This window comes from Phocoena phocoena, chromosome 10 (assembly GCF_963924675.1).
Source record: "Phocoena phocoena chromosome 10, mPhoPho1.1, whole genome shotgun sequence".
NCBI lineage: Eukaryota > Metazoa > Chordata > Mammalia > Artiodactyla > Phocoenidae > Phocoena > Phocoena phocoena.
The window spans coordinates 37,735,796-37,748,321 of NC_089228.1; the positions used below are offsets into that span (position 1 = coordinate 37,735,796).

A 12,526-nucleotide genomic window follows, 5' to 3' on the forward strand; every position below is an offset into this window, starting at 1 on the left:
AGGGAGGGAGCGGGGAGGGCGGCGCCGGCAGGTTGGCGGCGGCCGCTATTTGAGCGCTGGTCCGGGACCCGGCGCTCAGAGCGCTTCGAGCTAGCGCGGCGGAGAGATAGCATCACGAAGCCCGCAGAGGTGCTGCGGCTCGGGCAGCCCCGGAGGCCCCGCGCGAAGAAGGCGGCGGAGGAGGAGAGGCGATTGCCGCCTGCCGCCCGCGCCCCCCCACCCCGCCGCCGCCGCCGCCCCCACCCCTCCCCGCGGCGCCGCATCTTGAATGGAAACATGGCGGTGCCGGCTCGGACCTGCGGCGCCTCTCTGCCCGGCCCGGCGCGGACCGCGCTCAGCTGGCCCGGCCGCGGCTCGCGGCCCGGCCTCAGCGCCCGGCGGCCGGCGGCTCGGCCCCCGCGCCCGCTGTCGCTGCTACTGCCGCCGCTGCTGCTGCTCCCGCTGCTCGCCGCCCCCGGCGCCTCTGCCTACAGCTTTCCTCAGCAGCACACGTAAGTGGCCTCGGCCGGCCGCGGGACCCCAGCCGAGCCCGGAGCCCCCCCTCCGTCCCCCAGCCCGCGCCCGGGCCGGGGCGCTGGGTCCCGCCGCCCGCCGCGACCGGGGGCGGCGGCCCCAAGCCCAGAGGGCGGGCAGCCGGGGTCCCGGCGCTTCTGGCTGCGTCGCGAAACTTCCCCGCGGTGCCCCTTCTCCCTCCCATCCCCCAAACGGCACAGAGCGAGATCTCTGGGGGGTCCGAGCTTGCCAGCTGATTTCCTTGCCGCTGTCGGGTTGAGAGGGGAAACCTGGGGTTGGGTGAGGGGGCGGCCAACGACCCCTGCCCGGCGGAGTCAGAGCCCAGCGACTGCCTCATGTCTCCTCCCGGGTAGAAGCTTTAGATCCAGAGGTGGGGGGCACCTCCACACTTGTTTTCATTGGCCTTTTCCTTTGAGGGGGAGGGCTGGATGCAGAGGATGCGAGCACCTTACTGTTTGGCCAGTGCCACAGAAGAGGTGAGTGTCCCCTGTTCTTGCCCCCGCCACTAAACCTGGGGGAAGGGTCGCCTGGAGAGCCCAATTGGGAGGTGAAGGTGCCGGGGTGGAGGCAGAAGGTGAATGGCAGGGAGGACCCCCGCCTGCCCCTGCCAACAGGGTAATAGCATCTCTTGGCCCTGCCAGCTTCTGCTGGTTCTCCGTGGTCCTTCTGAGCCTTCTCTCCCTCCCCAGGAGCCTGGAAACTCGGGCTTCCTCCTCTGGGTGAGCTTGGCCAGATGCATCTGGGGCTGCAAATGGGTGTTCAGTGCATGTGGCCTTTAGGACAGCAGCTGTTTCTATGGGCACCATGACCCAGCCTTATGTCAGTTCCCAGACACCCCTGTGGCTTTGGGGCACGGTGACCACCTTGCTGTCTGTTATTTGTCTCTCGCTCTGAGGAGCCACCTGTCCCTGGACTCCTGCACCAGTGACCACACAGGGGTTTTGGGAAATGAGTAGCCGGGCTGCTAGTGGCCAAGAGGAAGGGTCTGTCCTCATGGAAAGGGAAAGGCTGGCTCTGCGTCATTAGACCAGTTCTGCCCAAGGGTAGGGGCCCCTGGTTCTGCCTACTCCAGCTTGTAGGTTCTCCCAGATGAGGAAAAATCAAACTCAGGAAAGGCACTGCCTGAGTCTCTCTCCGTCTTGTCATCTCTCTCCTCAAACAGCCTGGCTGTGCTCAGGCGGGTGATCAGTAGGCAAATTACAGGTGCTACACGGACGTGTCCTCTGTCAGCTGTCTGGATTTTTCGTGTGTGTATGTGGGGTGTGCCCAGGGGGAAGAGAATCCTATGGAAGTTCAAGGCTTGTGGGTGCATTGTTGTCTTTCATTTGCTGTGATGAAAATGGACTTAAGCCACAGTGTTTAAAAAGAGCAAAAGCATTATTTTTTTGTTGTTCTTTTTTCCTCAAAGTCAAGACACAGTTATTTTTTCCCCTTGCCGTTTCGTAGCTCCTTGAGTGAAGGTTTAAGTAGACGTCTCTTTTCACCTCTTCCCACCTTGCTCCCTCTCCTTGTAACCTGCGGTGGGTCAGATGGCTGCCGAGCCTGCATGTTACATTTGTGATACCCTGACCAGAGAGGACACCTGTCCCTCTGTCCCCAGCCAGAAGATGGGGAGGCGGGTGTGATGGCAGTGGCACATTTTCAGCTGGACGCTCTTCGCTTGTCGATATAGTTGGAACTAATTTCAGGGTTTGGGACACATCTTGAAAACCATAATTAGAGAATGAGAGTGGGGGTGGGGTAGGGGCTGTACAGCTCCGAGGGTCCAGGGGGAGGTGACTAATGGTGTGACAACACGCAGGGCTGGCGGTGACAGCCAGCGCCCTTCAGCTGCCCTGGTCCCGCGGATGCAAACGTCCATTGATCCTTGGAGGCAGGAAGGGGGAGGAATTGAGTGGGGGTCCCTCCCCCACGTTCCCCTGCATGACCATGCTTAGTTGGAGTTGGGACTTTTGTTGAGCTGACATGAAAGGCTGAGGCTTCTGCCCTGGGGCTGTTCGGGGCCAGTGGCCTCCCTGAACTCTCCTGGGTTAGCATGGCCAGGCTAGGAAGGGACTTTGATACAGGTACAGGTGGCTTTCTGAGGTGGGCAGTGGGACCCTCAGCTTCACGGCACTAGGGTGACGACCCCTCAGTGGAGAGGGCCCTTGATGGGAAAGTCATTTCCTCCTTAGTGTCTGGCAGTGCGACAGGGCCCGGCTTTGCAAGCTGCTGGGTTTTAAGCAAGTGTAGGTTTAGGGTCCGGTGGCCGTTATTTCTGTAATCGCTTCGGCAACATGGCTGTCTGCCCACCAGGCAAAGCAGACCCTTTGCCACCTCCTCCAGGTGGATGGAGGAGGGCAGAGGAGTTACTGATGGAGGGAGGACAGACCTTTGGTTTGGGGGGGTGCCCTCTCACCCCACCTGGACCTGGATCAGGTTTTCAAACAAGGGAAGGCCACATGTGCACAGGTGCATGTGTGTGCATATGTGCACTCATGTGTCTGGGGTGAGGTAGGGGGAGATGGAGTCAGAGCACACACTCTCTGTTTTACCTGCTTCCTCCTGTTTCCTGTTTGCTGCTGGCTGAGGGGCAGCCCTCACTGCTTTGCCTCTCCTTGTGCCTTTTCCTTTTCTGTCAGCCGCCTTTTCCAATTCTGTCAGTCGCCTTCCCCCTCCCTGCCCCCTTCTTTGGTCTCTCATCTCTTCTCCCATCCCCCTCCCCCCACTTCCTTGCCCATCCGTCTCATCTCTCTGTGTCCACTCTGCCCTGCCCACCTCTTCTGTCATCTCTATTGGACCTCTGTCCCCTGTTCGCCAGCATTCCTGGGTTTCTCTGTCCCCTCTGTGGGGTCCTGCTGAGGTGCCTGGGTGGCTGCACCCTCTTAGCCCCACTCTTCCCCAGTGATGGTGCTGGCCAGTACCTCCCTTCCTCTGGGAGTGGGTAGGTGGGTGGGTGGGGAGCAGAAAGGAGCCCGAGGGGTCTGGGCCCCCAGCAGATTAATGACAGCCAGAGTACGTGCGCCTTTTCCTGAGTGTCCACGACAGGGCATGCGTCACTATAGCTATGGTTAATGGTGGGTGACGTGTGTCTGTCTGGGCCTCCAAGCCCACGTCTTCACCTCCCTGTAGCTCTCCGTATTAGAGGGAGGCAACATCACGCATCTGGGTCCCCCATTTCCCCAACAACCTGCCAACAGCTTTTGCAGGAAGGAGAAGGGGGCTGAGGCTTTACGGCTGGCTGCTGCTACAACTGGCTCACATCCCTCCTAGCGTTGAGGATGGGCGCTGGGGGACCCTTGTCTGCTTTCCCCCTGCAGGACCCACCTTTACTGGGCCAACTATGTCAAGCTAGCCCCTGAGAAGGGAGTAGCCTGTTTTAAGACGAGCCCCCTCATAGTGTGCGGGTGAGTCTCCCTCAGATTCTTTGTCACACTGGTGTCTCCGAGGAGAGACTGACTCACAAGTGGAGTGAGCACTTCTGCCCTCGGTGCCTCCTTCTCCCCTATGCCAGTGTGCAGGTTGTCCCTGCCAGCTCCTGGGAGGAGGCAGTTTGGGGACATGGTGGGTGTCAGGTGTGGACCCTGCAGGCTCAAGCTTTGGTCTCCAGAGCTGACCCTCCCCATTGGGATGACCTTGCCTCTGTTTCCCCAAATAAGATAATAGAATCTGCTTAAGAGGCTGGTGGTGAGAATTAGTGGGAGAGGGTGTCACCTCAGGTGAGCAGGGAGGGTTCCATGGGTGGGAGTCATGGTAGCTATTGATAGCATTAACAACCCCTGATGCTACAGCCTGATGGGCCCCCATCCACCAATCTTTTCATATTCCTCCCATGGACTGAGCGCCTTCCTATCCCTCTGCTTTGCTTATGCTGTCCCCTCATCACTGCGTGCTTTTCTCAGGGGTTTAGATCCTTCCTTCAGTGTCTCATACCCACACCTTCCAGAGGCCTCTGGGTTGTGCCACTAGCTCAGGCTGTACCCACCTGCAGGGATATCAGCTCCGTGAGGACGAGCACTGGGCCTCCTCCCTCCCCCATTCCCTGAAGTCCAGCTTGATTATGGTGGGGGATGTCACCAGGCTAATGGTGGCCTCCCCTCACTGAGCTCAGGCCAGGCCCCTTGTCCACATTACGTCCTCAGACCCCATGGTCATGCCCATCCCACAGATGGGGAGACTGAGACTCAGAAAGATGAAGGGACCTGCCCAAAGCCCCACAGCTACCAGGGGCAGGGCAGGGAGAGGACTAATCTGTCAGACACTTAGCTGTCCTGCCAGGGGGCTGGGCACATCTGGGCAGGGGACCAAGAAGTTGGGGTAGGGACTCAAAGCCTGGGTGTTTGGAAGAAAATGAAGAGGCTTAAGACATGTGAGGGACGCCTAGGCTCCCAACTGTAACCTTTCCTGCTCTGTCCCTTTGTCTTCTTCTGGGTCTCAGGCAACCCTGAGGAGGCCTTTCTTGGCCCATGGCCACCCTGCCAGCCCGGTGCTCATAGGCCCTGTACCTACCTCCACCCCCTCCCACGTGTACACAGGCGATCATGGAGCTCCCCAGTCCAGGTTTTCCCCCTTTCAGAGGCTTCGAGTCATGTGCCAGGCATGCCTGCCGTGCAGGGGTGGGCAAGAGGGACTTCATCTTGAGACTCTGAGACGCCATCTCCCCCTCCAGATTCCAGTAGGATTCCAGAGAGAGAGGCCAGGGGCATGGGGCTGGAGGCTGTTCATGGAAACCTGAGGCCGGGTGCTCTAGTCCCGTGGCAGGTTTTTCAAGCCCGAGGGGATTTCAGAGGGCTTGGACCTTATAGGTGCTGGGGTTTTCATGTTGTGTGGACAAGAGGGGTCTGGGGGGCTGGGGAACCAGGGTTCTATTTGCTAGGAAACTATTCGGGGGCAGCTGGGGGTTTGGGAGTCAAAGCAGGCTGGCATGTGGCGTGTGCCCTGCCTTGGAGGGTGGTGCTGTCTCTGGGTGGGGGGTAGTCTCATTTTCCTCCCCCCATCCAGTTCCAACCTCGCTGGCTTCCAGATTCAATATCTGCCTTGGGAACAGGTGACCTCTGTCCTTATGTGAGGGCTCAGGGGCCTCAGGCCTGGGGAGGGAGATCAAGGCCTAGGGTGCTCTAAAGGCAAGTGTGGGGGGCTTTCCCACCCCTGGCTGCATCCCTTCAACCAACTGGGGAGCTTCTTTTAGTGTCAGGTTGTTTTTTTTTTTCCTGGTGCCTACTGTCTAAACAAGAAGCTACAGAATCAATATTCGTATTCCCAGAGAGAGGTGTATGTGTGGTTTTTGCTTTTTTTCCTTTCACTTCCTCTCTTGTCCTGTATAACCTGAAGAGCCTTCTGAGCTGCCTGTGGCTAAGAGTTGCGGGGGAGTTGGTGGTACAAGTGACCATGCGGATTGATATGCCCATGGGGGGCTTGCAAGGGACTCAGGGATGCTGTCACTTAGGTCCACATAGGCAGGAGCTGGGGCAGCACTCAGCCAAGCCCTGCCCTGCCACTGTGGGACTCAGGCCGTTGGTTTGGTGTCCCTGGCCCTGGTCCTGCTCACGGACCACCTAGTTCCCCTCCCACCTCACCTGGGCCCCCTCCTTCTGGGGCTGGTCGACCCCTGGCCACTGCTGGTTCTGATGACTGAGACTGTGAGGGATCTGGCCTTACAGAGCAGAAAACCCTGTCTAGCTGGGATTACATGGTGGGAAATCTTCACATGGGGGATCTGAGGGTCCCCACCTTGGGTTGACCTGGTTCTGGAGGGCCTCTGTCAGAGGCAGTCCCAACCCAGTCCTTTCAGCTGGTAGCTTGCATGGTGGTGACCTTGGACAGTCTCCTCTACTCTCTGGGCCTCAGTTTCCTCTCTTCCATTACCTTGTGACTCTGACATTGCAGTCGCCTAAGAAGACAGGTCCAAGGTCTTCCTGCTCCTCTCCACACTTTGCTCTAGCTGTGGGGTGAGACCTGACCCTAGCCCAGCTGAGCCCCATCTCCCCCAGTGTGAGGAGCCTGCACCTTCCATACTGGCCTCTGGCCACACCTTGGGTGTCTCAAAGCTGCTTCTCAGAGTGACCCACTTTGAGCTCTGATCAGCCTAATTGTTTAGCAGAGAGGGAGGGGCACGGGAAGTCTTTCCTGCTGATTATTAAGCATCTCTCCCTACCTTGGAAGTGACTCATTAAACAAAGGGGAAAGGAGTGGGTAAAAAGGGGGAGAAGTCACCCCCTCTGCCCCTCTTTCCCCCTCCCCTTAGACCCTGGGCCCCTTGTTCCCGCCTTGGTGCCTTCCTTCCCTGCTGGACAAATCTTTCTGAATGAGTCCCCTGTTGACACACACTGAGACTCTGCCACACCTCTCACCAGCTGTGTGACCTTGGGAACTTCCTCAGCCTCTCTGGGTCTTGGGGCCTCATCTGTAAAACAGGGTTCCCTTGATCACACTGCCTCGTTGGGTTGGGGTGTGAAAGGTCATGAGGGATGCATGACAAGGGCGTGTGGATTCTTACTGGATCTGTGAGGGTTCTCAGTCCAGCTGGGCCCGTACTCTGAGTGCCAGGCACCTGTCCCATTGCCCATAGCGCCTGCCACCCAGCCAGGCCCTACAGGAACCTGAGGCTCCATTGTGGTTTCTGGGTCCTTCCTCCTGTGCTTGGTCCTTGCCTTGGCCTGTGTGCACATGTAAGCTTGTGTGTGGAAGTGTCTATATGTCTGTGCTCTTATATGTGTTTGTGCACATGTGTTGGATATGTTCACGTTGTGTGCACACTTGTGAGTGTCCATTTGTATATGAAGATGTGCTTATGTGAGTGCATGTAAATGTGTGTGCCCGTGTGTGTGAGTGTGCTTCGTGTATATGTGCAGGTTGTGTGTACATGCCTGCGCATGTGTATACACAGGTGTTGGTACGTGCATGTGTGTGTGCCTATGAATGCAAATGTGGGTGTGTGCTTGTGCGTGGGTGTGCATATGTATGTGTGGGCATATGTACGGTTTATCTCTGCACCCAGAATGCACTCCCAGTGCTCACCTTCTGAGCCCCCCTTTGAAGTTAATGCCAGGGCTCAGCTGGGCAAATGTTGGCAGTGGGAAATAAAGCCACCTGTTTGTTAGGACCAGTGTTTCACAAACTTTTATGTCAAGAACAGCCTGAGTTAAGGCTGAGCTGGGAAGTTTGATCATCTACCAACTGGCTCGATGACTGTCTGCAAGGGAAACACACAGAGGCTGCATCCTTGTAATTCAAATTTTTGCAAATAGAATGGTATTTAGATGTGCCGGAGGACTTGGGACTCTGCGAAGCTTGGTGAGTCCTTTGTGAAACAAAGCATCTTTGCTAACAGCCCTTCCGATGTGGAATCTGGAAACCCTTGCTGTGTGACCTTGGCCTGGCAGTTTTTCTCTCTTGGAGTGTGTGCTTCTCACTTGCACACTCAAGGGTGGGAGACTGGCATCCCTTGAAGCATCTGCTGTAGGTTTGGGGTTCTTGCTCCTAGCAAGACATTTGTACAGTCAGCTGCAGGCATAATTTGGGTATAAAAGCTTCAGCTTGATGATGCCCTCATGTTCCTCTATTTGGGATGCCTCCAGCAAAGCTCTTCCTTTCAAGGATGAATTTTTGCCTACTGGGTCTTCATAAACAAGGCTGTCTGAGTGCCCTGTGCTGGGTGCTGGCCCTTGGCTCTGTGGGCCCTGAGCTGATGGGTTCTGATGTCTGAGAGCTTTCCCGGCATTCTCAGGGCCTGTGTGTTGTCAGTGTTAGGATGGCCCAGCATCCTAGGTATCTCGGGAGGGGACTTCTGCAAAGGGCTTGGGCACCTACAGGGCTTGTGAGGGTCCCTATGGGGGCAGGGAGCCTGAGTGCGACCATCTCCTTGGGCAATAATGGGCCTTGCCTGGGTCCCTGATTTGGGAAGGAATATCCCAGCCACAGAAGCCCCTGGGGACCTAGATACCTCCGTTGTACAGACAGGGAAATTGATGTCTGAGTGGTAGGAAGGAGCCTTCAGGCCCCACATTTCTGCTGGCTACATACATTCTGCGGGCAGGGCCCAGTCCCCCACCCAGGGCTCAGTACAGGCTGCTCAAAGGATGCTCCCCGTTCAGCCATCTTTGCACTATGATGTACAACTGATTATCTTAAATAAAAACATTCTTGCCATGAGATGCAGGAGTGATTTGAGGCCTCTTTTGGCAAACCCTGCAGAGCAAGGTGCCTGTGGTGTGGGCCCCCAGCTTCTGGTGTTTCTTTGGGGCAGACCTTGGTGCCCTTTGCCGTTTTAGAGTCAGTGAGGCTTTCAGGGTACCCATGGAAAGGACAGCTTTGTCGCCAGGTGGGCACGAATGGGTTGGAATGTTCCTCAGATGGGTAGAGGCCCCTGCTCTGCTGCGAGTTTCCAGCCTGACACGGCTGACGTGGCATTTAGCCTTGATAACTTCCCTGCTCAGCCTATGTTCTCCTCCCTCTGGCGCTGCCTGAAATGCTACATTTGAAGCCTTAAAGGTCAGGCCTGGTGCTGCTGCCGGTTCCAACAAACAAACAACAAAACAACCCACCTCAGCCCTGCCCCCACAACTTCATTTATTAGAAAAGAGAAATGAGCTGGCAGAACAGGCCTCTGCACTGAGGGCTCTCACAGACGGACATTTCTCCTTTCTCCCTGTGAGCTGAGGCTAAGGTGGGCATGGTGAGAACCTAGGCGTCTTCCCTTCCTTTCCCGGACCTGCCAGGCATGCTGCAGTATCTCTCATTGAGGGCAAGCTATGACCTTGCACCCCAGAAGCCTGCCATGGGCAGAGCCCCACTTCTCACCTAGCATTTGAGGGCCCTCCTGGGCTGGCTCTGGTCTCTGGCCACTAGCTCTGTGACTAGACTCCAGCCAGGCCAAGCCACTTGCAAGTCCTGGTAGGAGCTCTGGCCTCTCCACCTTCTGGCTGTGTCCCTATACCAGGCTGGCCTGCTCAACCAGCCTTCTACTGGGCCAAGAAGCCCTCTAGATCATTGCCCTCCTCTGGCTCCCTACCCCTTGTGGACCTCTCCTAGCACCCTGTGCCTCTCCCCCAGCTCTGTGCCCAGTTCGTAGAGGCCTTTCCAGGAGTAGGCATTGAGCTGACTACTAATCCTTCAAAAACTGAGTCCAAGGAATGGCTGCAAGGAAAAGAGGCTGCTTCTGTGCACTCCTTGGAAATCCCAGCACATTAATTTTTTTCATCATGGTTAGGCCCTCTGGCAGGGAGCTCAGAGGTGGGTACGTATAGGCTGTCATTGAGGACCAAGACTTCACCTGCACTCTGCCTGGCTGGCCTTACTTTTGGTGTGGCTGTCTGTCCTTGACGGACATCCTTCATGGCAACAAGATGGCTGCCACAGCTCCAGGCATCATATGTACCAGACATTAGGAGTAAAAGAGGAGATGTTTCCTCTGGGTTCCTCTTAAAAGGAGGCTAGAAAACCTCACCCAGAAGCCCCTAGCCAATTTCCCCTCACACCTCATTGGCTAGCACTGGGTCACATGTCTACTCTAAACCAATCACTGGCAATCAGGAAGGTGCATTGTGATTGGCTCAGGCTAATGAGGATTTACCCTTGAGCTAAGGATGGGGTCACCTTGGGACTGGAGGTGGGAGAGATTCTTGCAGACTTGGATTTTGTTAGCAAGAAGAGGGGGAGTGATGGAGAATGGGGAGGCAGGATGTGCTTCAGGGTCAGACAAGAGGCCTGACAAGAGGAAGAAGGTGGGAGGGGAAGGAAAGGGAGAGTGTCCATGTTCAAGGAAACATTTGTAAAGGAAGTAATTTTAACTACATCATCAATCACTGTGATCTGAGCCTCGGGTGCTATATTTCACATATGCAGTCCAATGAGATCAGTCCATTTTTATTCCCATTTCACAGATAAGAAAAATTGAGGTTCAGCAGGGCTAAGTGATGCTGAAATCACACAGATGGTGAGTGGTTTCACACCCCAGTGCTTGGGTTTGAGCATTCAGCCACTGCTGTACATAGGCCTTCTGCAGCTCACCTCCTCCAGAGAGGCCCCTGACCACAGGACCCTCAGGGTACCCAACCCTCCTATATTCTTCCATCACATCTGTCCCTCTACCCTTCTTGTCTCAATTTCTTACTACTCCACCCTAGCCCTGGCCCGTCTCCAGCTTACTGTGGGAGTCTGGGCAAGCTACCTGCTCTCCTCCTCCAGCCTCAGTGTCTTCATCATACCCAGGACCCTCTAGAGTGATAGATTCTTCTGCAGCTGATGACGATGCTCCCCTGCCACCCCATCTGCATAGCTGCCATCTCTGTCCTGCCCTGTAAGCTGGTGCTATGGAGACCATGGCCAAGGGGGCTGCTTCTGATCAGCATGGTGGTGGGCACAGGAGGGGATCTCTGCCCTCAGGACCGGCAGCACGGGGGCAGCAGCCATCTCCTTCCATGGGGGCTTAACAAGCACCTATTATGAACTGAGAGTTGAGTAAGCAGGGGAGAGGTTGGGTGGGCTGCAAAGGGCCCTGCCAGTCCCAAGCAGGACCCTGCCTATGGTCTGGCTGACCTCTGCCTGTCCCCTAGTGCTTGACTGGGAGTCACTGTTCCCTGAAGCCTCCCCTGACTTCCCTATGTGGGACAGGGGCTTCCTAGGCCCCCTGAAGTCACTCCTATTCTTGTGTTGCAGTAGACCTGCTGCCTCCCCTTCCAGACTGTGTGCCTGGAGGGTGGGCAGGGGTCACGACCACCTGTCCTTGGCTTCAGCTCTAGGCTGGCGCACACCAAGTGCTCAAAAAATGTTTGCTGAACAGAGAGTCAGCACAGGTGTCTACAGGCCAAGCTGGTTACGTCTCTGAAAGCTGGAACAGCTTTTACACGTTCTGGGACAGGGTCCCACATGGCCCTGGCTTTGCTGGTGCGACAGAACAAAGGCCACCCCACACACCTTCCTGCGGCTCTCTTACAAGGGATGCCCCAGCCAAGAGGCTGCCTCCAAGGGCTGCTCGGGGGAGAGAGATGAAGGTGGGGTCCAGGGCCCCATGGGCTATGTTATTTAATTTTGTGGGGCAGGGCCTGGGCATCAGGATATTTCCAGAGCCACTCAGGTGAGCCAAGGTGGAAAGCCAAGGCCATAGAGGATAGGAAGGTAAACATAGGACCCCTCCCCCTGCGCTGCTCTGCCAGCAAGGAGAACTGAGGCTTCCAGAGAAAGGGGATGGGGACCAGTGTACTGGTTCTGGGGAGTATTCTGGCCATTGTACCTGTTGGGGGGCAGCTGTTCACTGTACATGTGGCCAGTGGCCAGAGTCTGCAGCCTGTTCCAGGGAGATCGCCAGGCTTCCTCAGCCAGCTGCCCTACTCCTTCCCAACTGCCCCTCTGTGTTGACACTTGCGTATGCCTCATCCACACTGCTGATTTCTCCATGGCCCTCCCATGTTTCAGGACCCGCCTCCTGACGGCCCCTGCCCCGCCTGAGTCTCCTCTCCAAACCTTAGCTGTGTGCCAGGGCTGCTCTCGGGGAGCTCACAGTCCGTGGGAGAGATCGTCAGCAAGGAAGAAATGGAAGTGAGGCCAAATAAATAATAACCACACATGACTGGTGCTCTAGGCAGCATCCAAGTGGTGATGAGACACAGCCCCTACTCCAGACTGAATTCTGACAGGCCCTCTCAGGGTCTCCAGCTATTCCTAAGGCCTTGGGCCTCCCCTGGTCAGGGCTGTGGGGGCCCGGGGAGAGCATCAGGACCCATCTTCCTCTGAGAGTAAGCCGCTGACAGGGGGACAAGGATAAGGGGCAGGGGTGGGGTGGGGGAGAGGCTTGCCTACATGGATCCAGCCCCAGTTCCCGAAGCTCCAGTCAGGCCCCATCCCTCTCCTGCTGCCGTGCTCCCTGAGGCCGCTGCACCCCTGCACAGTGCCTCCTAGCACCTGGGGTGCCTTGGGCTGCCCACAGCGCATGACTGGGGCCCCACCTGCCTGATGCCCTGCAGCCCCACATTCACCGGCACCGAGTGGCTGGGGAGGGGTGGCGGGGAACAATCCCAGAGGACATTAAGCCGAGTGA

General features: G+C 56.8%; 1 protein-coding gene across 4 annotated transcripts in view; it reads left to right on the forward strand.

Annotated features, from left to right (window-relative positions):
* Window positions 1-276: 276 nt before the first annotated feature.
* CACNA2D2 (calcium voltage-gated channel auxiliary subunit alpha2delta 2) overlaps window positions 277-12,526 on the forward strand; it is a 136,991-nt gene continuing 124,741 nt past the window's right edge. For all 4 annotated transcript variants that reach the window (XM_065886053.1, XM_065886055.1, XM_065886057.1 and 1 more), the window contains exon 1: window positions 277-491. In XM_065886053.1, the coding sequence (XP_065742125.1) occupies window positions 277-491 (215 nt within the window). The remainder of the gene's footprint in view (window positions 492-12,526) is intronic.